This window comes from Capricornis sumatraensis, unplaced genomic scaffold, assembly GCF_032405125.1.
Source record: "Capricornis sumatraensis isolate serow.1 unplaced genomic scaffold, serow.2 scaffold3, whole genome shotgun sequence".
NCBI classification, from domain to species: domain Eukaryota; kingdom Metazoa; phylum Chordata; class Mammalia; order Artiodactyla; family Bovidae; genus Capricornis; species Capricornis sumatraensis.
In genome coordinates, this window is record NW_027184614.1 from 6,953,555 (window position 1) to 6,970,316 (window position 16,762).

The 16,762-nt window shown below is 39.1% G+C and overlaps 1 protein-coding gene across 1 annotated transcript in view; it reads left to right on the forward strand.

Moving 5' to 3' along the window:
* Positions 1 to 16,762, forward strand: part of LOC138072335 (kelch-like protein 2) — a 159,211-nt gene that overhangs the window by 120,535 nt on the left and 21,914 nt on the right. Inside the window, exons 6-8 of the mRNA XM_068963435.1 lie at positions 7,380 to 7,489; positions 13,017 to 13,133; positions 14,800 to 14,949. Of these exons, the coding sequence (XP_068819536.1) occupies positions 7,380 to 7,489; positions 13,017 to 13,133; positions 14,800 to 14,949 (377 nt within the window). The remainder of the gene's footprint in view (positions 1 to 7,379; positions 7,490 to 13,016; positions 13,134 to 14,799; positions 14,950 to 16,762) is intronic.

The following is a 16,762-nucleotide window of genomic DNA, read 5'->3' on the forward strand; positions in this document are numbered from 1 at the left end:
AGGCTGGGCTGCCGTTTCCTTCTCCAGTGGACCACATTTTGTCAGAACTCTTCACTATGACCAGACCCTTGTGGGTACTACTAATGAAGAGTACATGATGAGTTTAGAGCCCAAACTTGACTTTGGGTAGGTTACTAATGCCCTTGCTTCAAAATTTATTAATGAATAGTTATTTATTTTTAAAAAGTCACCTGGTTTATTTTTTAGCAAGTCCATTGTTTTGATTGATGAGGCAGAGGCTAGAGTAACCCGTACAGTCATGATTTGGAAAAGTAATATATTTGTTACTATTAGGGATTTTTTCCCATGTGAAAAGTATGTAGAGGTAACCTCTTTTTTTGATTCGGATTTTTAAATTATAAAAGGAACTTGGTGTAAAATCACTGCAGACCTATATTTGGAAGTGAAATATTTTATGATTAGGAAGTAAAGAGGTTTATATCCACTTGCCTTTTATTCAGTAGCTGTTATACATTTATCTTCGAACTTCCAATTTGTTATCACAAGCATTTTAAAGTTTATATGCTGTTTGCCAGATTTTTGCTAAAATGAATTTATTTGGAAACTTTAAATACAAAGGATCTCTTTGTGCTTTTTTTATGTTCCTTTGAAACACAGATCCAGCCACTGAAAAACGGTTTTCCTTATTTCTTTATAAGGAAAGTATAAAAACTTCTGAAATAATTTTTTTGTGTCAGCTTATTTCGAGATCATGAAAATTAGGATTTTATTTTAGGTGTAGAAATGATCTTTGTAATTAATCATGATGGTTTATTAAAATCTATAATCCTATTAAATATTTCATGCTAGGTTTTGAAGTACTGTTGTGAAGTAATATGCTATAGAGACTAGGTATCTCTTAAAATTGGTTAAGTTTAATCTGTAGTTTGTAGTCTTTCAAATACCAATTTTACTTTTCTTCCATTGACTTTTGATTTATTACAGATACAGTTACAAAGTATTCATTTCTGTTTTTCTTTATTAGTACACTCTTTTTTCAGTAAAATTTGTTAGAGCAGTTGTAGGTTTATAGACGAAGAGAGGGGCAAAGCAGAGTTCTTCCTGTGTCCTCTCTCTTCTTACAGCCTCTGCTGTTTTCAACATCTTACATTAGTGTGGTATATTTGTTATAGATTTTGAGCCAGTATTAATACATTATTATTAACTGAAGACCATAGTATTTATTATGGTTTGCTCTTTGTGTTGTATATTCTGTGGGTTTTGACAATGTATAATGACAGGTATCCACCATTATCCTTAAGGCAGAGGTTCTTTTCTCAGCCCTGTCTAGTCTACTAATAAGCTCATCAAGGACATTCTTCATTTTTCTTGTAGTGTTTTTGTTTTCTAGCATTTCTTTTTGATTTTTTTTCTTAGACATTTCCATCTCTCTGTTTACATTACATATCTGTTCTTTCATGCTGTCTACTTTATCCAGTAGAGCCCTGAGCATATTTATCATGATAGTGAAAGTTAAAGTGTTAGTCACTCAGTCGTGTCCAGCTCTTGAGACTCCATGGACTGTAGCTCGCCAGGCTCCTCTGTCCATTGAATTGTCCAGGCAAGAATACTAGAGTGGGTTGCCATTTCCTTCTCCAGGTGATCTTCCCAACCCAGGGATTGAACCCAGGTCTCTTGCATTGCAGGCAGACTCTTTACCATCTGAGCCACCAGGGAAACCCTGAATTTATCATAGTTGTTAAATTGTGTTTTAAGTTCCCAGTTTGATAAATGCAGCATCCCTGCCATATCTGGTTCTGATGCTTGGTCTGTCTCTTCAAGTTGTGTCTTTTGCCTTTTGGAATGCCTCATAATTCTTTTCTTGATAGCCATATGTGATAACACTCAGTGAACTGCTATAAACAGGCCTTTAGAGATCTGGCAGTGAGATGTGGGGAAAGAACCCTTCTATATATGACTAGAAGGGTTTGTTAGTGAGCTTATGGCTCTGGACTGAGCTTCACAAATGTTTTTCTGGTTTCTTTCTCCCTCCTAGGTGGAACTGGTTGGACAGAGTAGGCTGGAGTTGGGTGTTTCTCTAACTTCAGTCAATTAGGCTCTGGTTAACTAGATACTCCTGAGGACAGATCTTGTTAATGTAACACATCAGAATGAGCACAGGCCTTAGCAGGCAGCCATTACTGTGCATCATTATTCCCCACCCTGTTACTAGGCAACAAGTCTTACTCAGCCATTGGTTGGTGCCGCCTCACTGCCCCCTCCCCACCCCAAGCAACCAACTGTCCTGCCAAGCTATTGGTCAGTACCACAGTGGGCCCTGCCCACAAGGAACTGTCAGTGAGGGACCATTAGGGAAGCGATTCAGCCAGGGTCAATGGTGTGGTGGTCATCAGGTGGAGAGTGAGGTAAAAGGCAGATTCAGGCCTTCTCCTGGAGGCCCTCCAGCTAACCCAGCCTTGGGCCAACTGGTGAGCTGGCGGGCCCAGGGAGCAGGTTGGACACTCTGTCTTGCAGGGCTCCAGAGCCCTCACTCAAGCCCTCCATGCCGAGGCCCAGGCCTTGAGGCAGCAGTGAACCTGTCTGTGACCTAATAGCAGTGCCCGTTTGTCTGGGTCACAGTCTGTGAGACCTGGTCTCCCCTACTTGGGCAGCCTGAGGAGACTGAGGGCCAGTTGTGTTGGATGCCCGGCTCCCTCAGGGGTGACAGGTGGGCAGAGTGTGGGGAACCTGGCCCTGAGGAGCTATAGCTGAGCTCTGTCTGCCTCCTCTTAGCCAGGACTGGGACCTCGGAGGGTGAAAGTTGTGCCTTGGGACTTTGCCCTTTCTTGTCAGGACAGAGTAACATTATTCTGTTAACAATAAACAAATAACATTCGTTTGGTAGAGATTTACAGGAAAATCGTTACCGGACCATGACCTGACCTCAAGAGCAAAGGATCTGACACCAGGAAGTTTGCAACAACTAACTTCCTATCCCTCAATTCTTGCTTTTAAAGAGGCTTGCTAAAAGCTTTCAATAACTTTGTGGTTCTTAGGGTGTGAGCCACCCATCTCCCTGTATGAATCTGTAATAAACCTTTCTTAGTTCCAGACTCTTAATGTTTTATTATTGATAGGTCTCTCTGTGCATCAGACACACAGACTTGGCGATTCGGTAACATTAAGAACACAGTTCAGTTCAGTCGCTCAGTCGTCTCCAACTTTGCGACCCCATGAATCGCAGCACACCAGGCCTCCCTGTCCATCACCAACTCCCGGAGTTCACTCAGACTCATGTCCATCGAGTCAGTGATACCATCCAGCCATCTCATCCTCTGTCGTCCCCTTCTCCTCCTGCCCCCAATCCCTCCCAGCATCAGTATATTTGGGTATTTCAAAATTGTTCCATTTCTCCTCGCCCTACGGAAGCTACAGGGGGTTCTTGTCTCATATTTACTGTGGAAACATGTTTGAGCTTCTGGAGGAAATCTCCCAGGATTGTAGAATACCACTGTGACTGGGTCCCCATGGAGTTTTTAACACTTAAATCTCCACACTGAGATTTTCCTACACTTGCACCAGTTCCCATACGGTTTCCACTTGTGAGTCTCTGCTCCAATCAACTGCATTTCCCTGTATTCTCCTTTTGATGTCTTCAGTCTTGGGGACATGGTTTGCCTTGTGTTTTCTTCAAGGGAGCCAACTATTCATTTTTATGGTATGTTAAAACATGTACTTGAATCTTTTTAAAAAAAAAAAAAAAAAAAACCTTTGAAATAAATTGCTAGTAGAATACAATTAATTGTAAAGACCTAGAAAATACCTACAATTCCTGGCAGATTTTTACTGTAGAACATAGGTATCACAATATAGTATAATTGAATCTTTACCATTTACCATGTGCATGTGTGCATACTCAGTTGTTATCTGACGCTTTGCAATCCCTTTGACTGTGTGTAGCCCAGCCAGGCTCCTCTGTCCATGGAATTGTCCAGGCAAGAATACTGGAGTGGGTTGCCATTTCTTTTATAGATGCTTATTTATAAGCTATTAAGGTATTTAATTCTCACAGGAGTCTTTCTTATGTAAGGTATTTTTTATTATCCCCATTTTACAGTTGAGGAAGCCAAGATTTAGAGAAATACATGCCCAGGGTTTTACAAGCTAGCACATGGCAGAGCTGGGATTTGAAAACCACATTTCCTTGTGAGTTCACACTTTAAAATGAGAGCTGGGTATGGAGGAAAGGATACTTTGTAAATGATTATTCATTTATTTATTTACTTTTAAGTTTTTAAGTTAGTGATTGTGTTAATAGTCCTCTCTTCCCCTTTGGAGGAATGAGTATATTTGTGAAATCAAAGAAAGGTGTTTTTTTGTTTGGGTTTGTTTTTTGTTTGTTTGTTTGTTAGATTTTTAAAGAATTGTTAATCTCACAGGTTTCTGGAAGGGAGTTGAGGGTATAAAATAGTATATAACTTGATCCCCAAATAAGTTGCTTACATAGTATTCAGAGCTATCTATGAAAGTAAAAGAGAAAGTGTTAGTCACTCTGTTTTTTTGGGTTTTTTTTGCTTATTGTAAATAGCTGGTTGTTTTTTTGTTTTTTTTTTTAATTTTACTTTACAATACTGTATTGGTTTTGCCATACATTGACATGAATCCGCCACAGGTGTACATGAGTTCCCAATCCTGAACCCCCCCCTCCCACTACCCTCCCCATATCATCTCTCTGGGTCATCCCAATGCACCAGCCCCAAGCATGCTGTATCCTGTATCGAACCTAGACTGGCGATTCGTTTCTTACATGATAGTATGCATGTTTCAATGCCATTCTCCCAAATCATCCCACCCTCTCCCTCTCCCACAGAGTCCAAAAGTCTATTCTCTATATCTGTGTCTCTCTTGCTGTCTCGCATACAGGGTTATCATTATGATCTTTCCAAGTTTCATATATATGTGTTAGTATACTGTATTGGTGTTTTTCTTTCTGGCTTACTTCACTCTGTATAATCAGCTCCAGTTTCATCCACCTCATTAGAACTGATTCAAATGTATTCTTTTTAATGGCTGAGTAATACTCCATTGTGTATATGTACCACAGCTTTCTTATCCATTCATCTGCTGATGGACATCTAGATTGCTTCTATGTCCTGGCTATTATAAACAATGCTGTGATGAACATTGGGGTACACGTGTCTCTTTCAATTCTGGTTTCCTTAGTGTGTATGCCCAGCAATGGGATTGCTGGGTCAGGCCAATATCACTGATGAACATAGATGCAAAAATCCTTAACAAAATTCCAGCAATCAGAATCCAACAGCACATTAACAAGATCATACACCATCACCAAGTGGGCTTTATCCCAGGGATGCAAGGATTCTTCAATATCTGCAAATCAGTCAATGTAATTCACCACATTAACAAACTGAAAAAGTAAAAGCCATCTGATTATCTCAATAGATGCAGAGAAGGCCTTTGACAAAATTCAACGTCTATTTATGATTAAAAACTCTCTAGAAAGCAGGAATAGAAGGAACATACCTCAACATAATAAAAGCTATATATGACAAACCCACAGCAAACATTATCCTCAATGGTGAAAAATTGAAAGCATTTCCCCTAAAGTCAGGAACAAGACAAGGGTGCCCACTTTCACCACTACTATTCAACATAGTTCTGGAAGTCTTTTCCATAGCAATCAGAGCAGAAAAAGAAATAAAAGGAATCCAAATTGGAAAAGAAGTAAAACTCTCACTGTTTGCAGATGACATGATCCTCTACATAGAAAACCCTGAAGACTTCACCAGAAAATTACTAGAGCTAAGCAATGAATATAGTAAAGTTGCAGGATATAAAATCAACACACAGAAATCCCTTGCATTCCTATACACTAATAATGAGAAAGTAGAAAAAGAAATTAAGGAAACAATTCCATTCACCATTGCAACAAAAAAGAATACTACTTAGGAATATATCTACCTAAAGAAACTAAAGACCTATATATAGAAAACTATAAAACACTGGTGAAAGAAATCAAAGAGGACACTAATAGATGGAGAAATATATCGTGTTCATGGGTCAGAAGAATCAATATAGTGAAAATGAGTATACTACCCAAAGCAATCTACAGATTCAATGCAATCCCTATCAAGCTACCAGCGGTATTTTTCACAGAGCTAGAACAAATAATTTCACAATTTGTATGGAAATACAAAAAACCTCGAATAGCCAAAGCAATCTTGAGAAAGAAGAATGGAACTGGAGGAATCAACCTGCCTGACTTCAGGCTCTACTACAAAGCCACAGTCATCGAGACAGTATGGTACTGGCACAAAGACAGAAGTATGGATCAATGGAACAAAATAGAAAGCCCAGAGATACATCCACACACCTATGGACACCTTATCTTTGACAAAGGAGGCAAGAATATACAATGGATTAAAGACAATCTCTTTAACAAGTGGTGCTGGGAAAACTGGTCAACCACTTGTAAAAGAATGAAACTAGAACACTTTTTAACACCATACACAAAAATAAACTCAAAATGGATTAAAGATCTAAATGTAAGACCAGAAACTATAAAACTCCTAGAGGAGAACATAGGCAAAACACTCTATGACATAAATCACAGCAGGATCCTCTATGACCCATCTCCCAGAATACTGGAAATAAAAGCAAAAATAAACAAATGGGATCTAATTAAAATTAAAAACTTCTGTACAACAAAGGAAACTAGTCACTCTGTTTTATCTGACTCTTTCAACCCCATAGACTGTAGCCTGCCAGGCTCCTCTGTCCATGGGATTCTCTAGGCAAGAATACTGGAATGGCTTGCCATGCCCTTCTCCAGGGGATCTTCCCAACCCAGGAATCTAACCTGGGTCCCTTGCATTGCAGTCAGACTCTTCACTATCTGAGTCACCAGGATAGCCCAGAGCTATCTATATCATAAACCAGTTCTGTTTTTTTTAAATAATGCTCATATATTCAGACTGATCAGCTTTTAAGATATGTTTGTTTAGTTTAGTCTTCAGTTTTTAAATAAAGCAGCTTCCTCTCCTTACATCCTTATGTTCTGAAGCCCTCTGATATTTTACATAATACATTCAAATGTGTAATACATCATGCTGTTTATCTGATTTTACTAAAGGTTTTATAAATTCAATACTGATAGTCTTATTAACACATAAGGAATAGATGTTTAACTCTAAAATACCCCCTAATAAAATAAAAGTAGTCCATCTGAGTGTACAGTCAGGTAGACTTCCTGCCTGGGCTGCCACTGAGTTTGTTTGAGTCGTTACTAATTACTAGTCCTCACTTACGAAATATACTTGGTTTTCTCATTCATAGGTTAGATTAAGAAAACCCTCTTCTTTTCTAAGTAGTTTGAAACTACGATAATAGAATCGATTCTCTTTGTAACCTCCAAACAGAACAACATTTTGCAGATGTCGTCCTCAGTGAAGAATTTCTCAACCTTGGCATTGAACAAGTGTGCAGCCTAATCTCAAGTGACAAACTTACCATTTCTTCAGAAGAGAAGGTAGGTGTATTTTTCTTTTTCTGGTGTACAGTGACATACTGTTTTTCCTTTTATTATTATTATTATTTTGCTTTGTGACAGCCAGTTATCTTTGATCAGAAGTTAAGAAACTCAGTTAATTGACTTGTTGGTTGTGTAAATGACTGTCTTCTCATTCTATAGGAGCTTCCCTAACTATTTAGACACTGAAGTTTTATACTGGACACAACAGTAAGAGCTTGCACACATTAAACTGTCTGAAACAAAGGACCTTTTGGGAACTTGATTTCTTCTCACAGCTTAGGTAGATACCTGGAAGAATAGTGATCTAAAACATAATATTCTTAAACCAAACTGATTTCATCATCTTGTGAGTTGGAAGATACCCAGATGGCAAAGCTTAACTGGTTCCACACTGAGCTTCTTCCTTTAGACTGGGCCCTGCAGTTTACACAATATTCTCCCTGTGTTTTCCTCCTCCACTTCCAGAGCCATGTGCAGTTCCTTTGTCTGTGTATAGCCTGTCTCTCCAAATTTGAAGTTGCCTCTGTCAGCCATCTGCACCTTTCATATCAGTGGAGAGAGAAGCTTCTCAGTGGCTTTGATTCTTTGGATAGACTTTATACTTTGTGCAAATCAGGGCACAAAAGTTTATGCACAGGCTGTGTTTGGAAGAAGTGAAACTTTAGTTTTTCTTTTTTATGCTTTGTTGTATAAACTTTAGTTCTCTTCCTCAAGGATATTCATCCTGTTTGGGGGCAAGACACATTTCTCATAATAGTTACCAAATGAAAAAATACGTGAATGTCATGAAATGTATAATCTTTTAACATCCCAGAAGTATAGAGGAAGACACTACTATTCATGTTTAATAGATGTGTGTTGAGGTTCTCCTCTGTACCAGATATTGCTATGGAATTCTGGATATAAGAAGGTTGACAACATAAAATTTTTAGTTATGACCAGCAGAACAGCCAGTGAGGTAATAAATGATCACAGAACGCTGTAGAGGATCCAATAGGAGCATGTAATCATTCCTTGGATAGAGATTGGCATTTAGCATGACTCCAGTGTATGATCCAAGTTTTTTTTAAAGTGAGTATGAGTTTTCCAGGGAAACAGGATGGGTAGGAGTGAAAAGGGCAGCCCAGGTAGAGGGAACAGAATATGTAAATATAAAGAGATGTGAAAGAATGATTGCATTTGGTTGGTTTTTAAGACTAGAGTTTATCGTATATCTTTATAGTTTATACTGTAGTGCCTATACTGGAGAAGGCGATGGCACCCCACTCCAGTACTCTTGCCTGGGAAATCCCATGGATGGAGGAGCCTGGTGGGCTGCAAAGAGTCGGACACGACTGAGCGACTTCACTTTCACTTTTCACTTTCATGCATTGGAGAAGGAAATGGCAACCCACTCCAGTGTTCTTGCCTGGAGAATCCCAGGGACTGGGGAGCCTGTGGGCTGCCATCTCTGGGGTCGCACAGGGTCAGACACGACTGAAGCAACTTAGCAGCATCAGCAGCATAGTGCACATGCAATACAGAGTGTGTGTGTGTAGACACAGAGTGTGTGTGTAGGCACAGAGAGAGTGTGTGTGGGCACAGAGTTTGTATGTATGTAGGCACAGAGAGTGTGTGTGTGGGCACAGAGTTTGTATGTGTGTAGGCACAGAGAGTGTGTGTGTGTGTAGGCACAGAGAGTGTGTGTATAGGCATAGAGAGTATGTGTAGGCACAGAGTGTGTGTGTGTAGGCACAGAGAGTGTGTGTGTGTGTATAGGCACAGAGAGTGTGTGTGTGTAGGCACAGAGAGTGTGTGTGTAGGCACACAGACTGTGTGTGTGTGTGTGTGTGTGTATAGGCACAGAGTGTGTATGTGTAGACAGAGTGTGTGTGTGGGCACAGAGTATGTGTAGGCACAGAGAGTGTGTGTGTAGGCACAGAGAGTGTGTTTGTGTGTAGGCACAGTGTGTGCCTGTGGGCACAGAGTGTGTGTGTGTGTGTAGGCACAGAGAGTGTGTGTGGGCACAGAGTTTGTATGTGTGTGTTTGCACAGAGTGTGTGTGTGTGTGTAGCACAGACAGTGTGTGTAGGCACAGACAGTGTGTGTATGTGTAGGCACAGAGTGTGTGTGTGGGCACAGAGAGTGTGTATGTGTAGACGGAGAGTATGTGTGTGGGCACAGAGTTTGTATGTGTGTGTGGGCACAGATTTTGTGTGTGTGTGTCAGCATAGAGTGTGTGTGTAGGCACAGAAAGTGTGTGTGTGTGTGTGTAGGCACAGAGAGTGTGTGTGTGTGGGCACAGAAAGTGTGTGTGTGTGTGTGTGTGTGTAGGCACAGAGTGTGTGTGTGTAGCACAGTGGCTGGAGACAAGATGGGAAACGACATAAAATACTTCCTGAGACTTGTTAAAAAAATAGACTTTATCCTGGTGATAAAGAACATCTGAAGAGTTCTTAGCAGTAGGAGAATACCATAATACCTACCCTGGAGACAGGTCATCGGAGAAGGCGATGGCAGCCCACTCCAGTACTCTCACCTGGAAAATCCCATAGGCGGAGGAGCCTGGTAGGTTGCACTCCATGGGGTTGCAAAGAGTCAGACACGACTGAGCGACTTCACTTTGACTTTTCACTTTCATACATTGGAGAAGGAAATGGCAACCCACTCCAGTGTTCTTGCCTGGAGAATCCCAGGGACGGGGGAGCCTGGTGGGCTGCTGTCTATGGGGTCGCACAGAGTCGGACACGACTGAAGCAGCTTAGCAGCAGACATGTCATGGATACTATTCTGGTTTTCTACTACTACATAACAACCTCACCAACCATTTTCTTAGGCTCACGATCTGCGAACAGAATTCATCCAGGGCACATGGGGACAGTTTGTCTGTGCTCTTCAGGGCCTGGGGCTTCAGCTGGATTGGCTTGACAGGTGGCATGGTTCTAACTGGAGCCACATACCTGAGGCTTCAGTCCCTTTGCACATGGCATCTTGTGTGTCTGGAACACCCAGGATAGTTCCTTCACTCACTTGTCTGGCTCTTGGGCCAATTGTTGGCTGGTTTTATCCCACCCACTTATTCTTTGTAACTGGCTTGGGTTTCTTATGGCATCTCACCACCAGCATCTGGCTTCCCCTTAACAGGAGCATTTCAAGACACCAGAACAAATATGACTCCATAATACTGCTTCCACAACCTTCCCTGTTGGTTTCTCAGGGCCAACTTAGATTCCTGTGTGTGAGGTTACTATATAAGGTGTGGATACTAGAGAAATGGTTTTACTAGGGACCATTTTTAGAGACTAGCTCTAAAATGGTGATATGCATAATAGATCAGAAGTTGGGTGAGGATCAGATGGGAGGATGCTGAAGTTACCAGTGTGCAGTAAGATCTGGTTGGTGTAGGGTTGTAGAAAGAAAGGTGGAGAAGAGAGAGCAGAACCAAGAGAGAGCAGAACCAAGAAATAGCAGATAAAATTGGCAGGACCCTCTTAATCTCTAGCATCTGGCACATAAAGGTACTTGTGGACTGAATGAATTGAAGAGGCATGTTAATTGTAGTGTAGATTATTTTTAGTGTCTTGCTCTGTACTTGCAGTACAATAACCTAATTTTTGCTCCCCAGTTATTAATTTGCTGCTGCTGCTGCTGCTAAGTCGCCTCAGTCGTGTCCGACTCTGTACAACCCCTTAGACGGCAGCCCACCAGGCTTTCCCATCCCTGGGATTCTCCAGGCAAGAACACTGGAGTGGATTGACATTTCCTTCTCCAGTGCATGAAAGTGAAAAATAAAAGTGAAGTCGCTCAGTCGTGTCCGACTCCTAGCGACCCCATGGACTGCAGCCTACCAGGCTCCTCTGTCCATGGGATTTTCCAGGCAAGAGTACTGGAGTGGGGTGCCATTGCCTTCTCTGAGTTATTCATTTACATATCATCAAACATTTTCTATAACCCTTTAAAGATTATTGGGTTATATTCTCATCAATCTGGAAGGAAATTACGTGGTTAAATACCATCTTCTTAATAGCTCATTAACTTTCTCATAGGTATATGTTTAATGTCCTTATTATTTAGATTTTTAAGATTTTAAATATCACATTTAATACATTCTAGTATTATGATGAAAGAAAGTTAATCTGTTCTGCAGATTATTTGGAAGTATGTGGTCCAGCATTTTGCAAACCCAGAGTAAAAGCCAAAAATGCTAAGCGTAGATGATTGTTATTCCAGGTATCACTTTGCTTTATTATTTTGGGTGCTTTATTCAAAAGGGACTTTAGATTTTAATCTAGTAGAACCAAGTTCAGTTTGGAAAGGTTATCAACAATGAATTGGATCATATATCTTCAAATTTTCACCTCTGTCACTGAAGTTCAAGAAGATTAGATAATGTACTTGGTGAAATACATAGTAAATACCCAGCGAAAAGTACTCACTAAATATATAAAAGTACTAAACATACTTATTAAAGTACATATTTAATTAAAAGTAGATCTACCATATGATCCAGCTGTCCCACTTCTGAGTGTATATCCAAAGGAAATGAAAACAGTCTTGGAATATCTACATTCCCCTTTGCCTGTAGCATTTTTTACTATAACCAAGACGTGGAAACAACTTGAATGTCCATCAGTGGCTGCGTGGATAGAGTGGTGCTAGAGTCAAAAAGCTGGCTTAAAACTCAGCATTCATAAAACTAAAATCATGGCATCCATTCCTATCATTTCATGGGAAACAGATGGGGAAGAAGAGAAAACAGTGACATTTCATTTTCTTGGGCTCCAAAATCACTGCAGACAGTGACTGCAAACATGAAATTAAAAGATGCTTGCTCCTTGGAAGGAAAGCTATGATAAACCTAGACAGCATATTAAAAAGCAGAGACATTACTTTGTGGACAAAGGTCCATCTAGACAAGGCTATGGTTTTTTCAGCAGTCATGTATGGATGTGAGAGTTGGACCATAAGGTAAGCTGAGCACCAAGGAAGTGATACTTTCTAATTGTGGTGTTGGAGAAGATTTGAGAGTCCCTTGGAGCGCAAGGAGATCAAACCATTCAATCCTAAAGGAAATCAACCCTGAATATTCCATTGGAAGGACTGATGCTGAAGCACCAGTATTTTGGCCATCCACCTGATGTGAAGAGCCAGCTCACTGGAAAAGATCCTGATACTGGGAAAGATTGAAGGCAGGAGAAGAGGATGACAGAGAATGAGATGGTTGGATGGCATCACCGACTCAATGGACATGAGTTTGAGCAAAGTTTAACAGGTTCCACACTGAACTTCTTCCTCTAGACTGGCCCCTGCAGCTTACACTTGGGGAGATGGCGAAGGACGTGCTGCAGTCCATGGGTTCACGAAGAGTTGGACACAACTGAGTAACTGAAAAACAACAGCATAGTCATGATTTGAAAAACTTCAGCCGTGGATAAAACTTGGGTGTCTTAGCATGAGTGTTATATAAAATGTAATCTCCTTGTATTTTTTTCAGATACCTTGGTATATAACTCATTACTTTTCTTTCCCTCATATTCTCTGCAAGGTATTTGAAGCAGTAATAGCTTGGGTGAATCATGACAAGGATGTGAGGCAAGAATTTATGGCTCGGCTGATGGAACATGTACGGTTACCTTTGCTTCCTCGGGAGTATTTAGTTCAGGTAAAAGTATTTGCAGAACACATAAGTATGCGCTAGCACCATGTCATTGGGGCAACAGTGTGTGGATTCTCGTTACAGAGTGGTAACCAGGCATAGGGCAGTAAATATACCTCATGTCCTCGGCAACTGCTACCTCTTGGGCTACTTCCCAGTCTTAAAGTTTGCTTCTCCCCAGTGTCTGATTTGCATAAGCAAGTACTGGAGCTTGTGAAAGCATTGTTTGTGGTGATGTAAGTACATGCAGAAACGACATCTGTAGTTCTGTGTCATTTCTGCATCTCTTTTGCCTTCCTTCTGTTAGCCTCCTCTAATTAGTGAATGGAATGGAATAGAATGGAATTCTAAGCTGAAGAAAACCGGGTTATTTGAAACAAATAGCAATAAATGGATTTTTAGTAGTCTCTGAACAATTTTAAATTTACTGTTTTATTATTAGCATTCCTTTATACTAGGATCATTTCAACATTTTAATTTTTTTTATTTTTTTCTCAGTTATTAAGCTACTTTTTTTTTTCTCTTTATTTTTATTTTTACTTTACAATACTGTATTGGTTTTGCCATACGTTGACATGAATCCGCCACGGGTGTACATGAGTTCCCAATCCTGAACCTCCCTCCCACCACCCTACCCGTATCATCTCTCTGGGTCATCCCAATGCACCAGCCCCAAGCATGCTGTATCCAGTATCGAACCTAGACTGGTGATTCATTTCTTACATGATAGTATGCATGTTTCAATGCCATTCTCCCAAATCATCCCACCCTCTCCCTCTCCCACAGAGTCCAAAAGTCTGTTCTGTACATCTGTGTCTCTTTTGCTGTCTCACATACAGGGTTATCATTATCATCTTTCTAAATTCCATATATATGTGTTAGTATACTGTATTGGTGTTTTTCTTTCTGGCTTACGTCACTCTGTATAATCGGCTCCAGTTTCATCCACCTCATTAGAACATTTTAATTTATAATTGAAGCCATCCAGTGAAACTTTTTTTTTTAATTATTTGTTTTTAACTGGAGGATAATTGCTTTACAGTGTTGTGTTGGTTTCTGCTGTTTATCAATATGAAGAAACATTTCTTTATTCGCATTAGATCTGAACATTTTAGAATTGTTTGAAGCTTGTTTACTTGTTGTCGTATATCACTTGTACTCCACCTTTAAGAAAATGAACAGGAAAAAAAGAAACCTATCCTGCATTTAAGGATAGGGATAGGAGGAACAAGATTTATTTGTGGTATAGGCACATTGTTATAAAGTATTTTGAATCCCTTTACTGGATATTGTATTTCAAGGTTTAAGAGATTGTCTTTATAACATTACCTCCCCTGCTTAAAGGACTCATTATCTCAATTTTCTAATTTTTCTTACTGTGTGGCTTAAACTATTTCTTAATTTGGCTTAAAGATAACAAATAGATGAATATAGTACTACTAAAGATTATTCTGTAACTGACATTGAAGTATATGATTTTCATTGCAGTTCTTTATTATTTATATGTTTTTCTCTGCAGACCAGATAGTCAAGCATCTTTTTTTAAACTTGCCTCTGTAACTTTTAGATTGAACCAGAAGATAGTTATTCTTTTTTCTTCTTCTTTACTTGTTTGTCATTTTCACATGAATTAGCTATCCCCTCATAGGGTGAGTCTGATTTCTTCTTTCAGAGGGTTGAGGAAGAAGCACTGGTGAAGAACAGCAGTGCTTGCAAAGATTACCTCATTGAAGCTATGAAGTACCATCTGCTACCAACAGAGCAGCGTATATTAATGAAGAGTGTCCGGACCCGACTGAGGACACCCATGAACCTTCCCAAAGTAGGATCTGCTGTTCATACCTGTTACTACCTCATCTGAAAGGCCCATAATGAGGCTCTTAATTTATTTTACTCATCTGAATTTCCATGTACCCAGGAATTCATTGTAGTATATGTAATTCACTTCTTTTTTGATTTTGTCTGTGGAGGGTGGGCATTTTTTGACTCATTTAATCTTTATAAACCACATGATATTGCTCTTCTGAAATAGAGGCAACTGGTATTTATCCCTTCTGAGTTTCTTCAGCTCTAGCTAACAGCAGAGAGGATAATCAGAATATGTAGATCTAAAGGTTTCTTTGTAAGCTACATGTTTGTGTGATAAGTGAAAACTGAGTAGTTTCACAGAATTGCTTACAACTAAGGATGCTAGCTTGTTCCTTTTGTTGCCTCCTATTGTCTGTTGTGTACAAATAGTACACAGTTTGATGGTTCACTCACACATCATACATAGCCATTTCAGTGTAGATTTCCCAGATGTCTTCCCAGATCTCCAGTGTTCCTAAATTTCCTATGTGAAAGTTTGTATTCTATCTTTATCTTTTTAGTTGAAGCCATTCATTTCTTACTGATTAAATTTTCTTTACAGATAACCCCTCATTTCTATCTTTCTGTTTGCAGTTTCTTCTGCTCTGCGTGCATCTTTATAGTACTAGGAGGCCAGCACTTTAAGCACCATTTTGTGTATGGTCTGATCAAAATGATCCATACATAATATAATACTTTTATTTATGTATTGATTTCTAGCTCTCATGTGTTTGGGGGCAATGATGGATTAAGAAATAAGAATTAATCTGTTATCTATTGTTTTCTTACATCATCTTTAGTTATTTTTATATTTCCATTAAATTATATCTTTTATATTCTTTCACTTTAATAATTTTATTTAGTATTTTTTCAAAGTTTTTTTTTTTTGAGTCTACATTTTAGTTGCTTCAAATCCATATTAGTAGTGTTTTTCTGTTTTGCCCAGTGTTAAGAGTTCTCAATTTAGAACTGATTATATTTTGCCAGTGTGCTACTCCCTCCTTTTTTTCTAAATTATTAGTAAATATTTTAATTTAAAATGGACTTCCTGGTGATTCCTCGTTAGAAATACCTACTTACCAATATAGTCCATTTATAGGAAGTGTCAGTCCACATTATTGTATTTATTATCTAAACCAAAAACAAGTAATTTGGCAAATAGCATCTGATGAGATCTAGGATCATATAGATTCAAATTTAGCATGATTTTTTTTTTTTAATGTCCCTCTGTGTGTTACTCATCATTTCATAGGCTCCGAGAAATTTGAATGCTTTTCTCAAAATATTCTAAAGTTTTAGTAAAAATTATTGTCACTTAAAAGATATTTGCAAGGCACTCACTTCCTGCCCTATTTTGAAAATTGGTATTTGCCGTTTTTAAATTTTCTGATCTCTCCTCAGTTCTCCAAGATTTTTCAAAAATAATTGTAAGTGGCTCAGTAAGTACATTAGCTAGTTCCCTTAATACCTTAGTATGCATGCCATCTGGGTCTGCTGATTTTATAAGTGTTTACATTTTCCAAATACCTTTTACCTCCTTTTATAAGAAGTCATCTCTATTAAGTCTTCATTACTTCATATCTGTCCATATTGTTTGGTGTCAGTTTTTGTTCTTACCAAAAAATACAGATTTATAAAAGCCATCTATGGCCTTAGCCCATTTGAATTATTATTTCTTCTATGCTGGTCTTTTTAACTTCCTTCTAAAAGGTTTGTCTTATCTTTAATACTTTTTAAAGATTTCATTTTTTTAAAAGGTCTCTTCTTAACCTGTATATTTCCTTAGC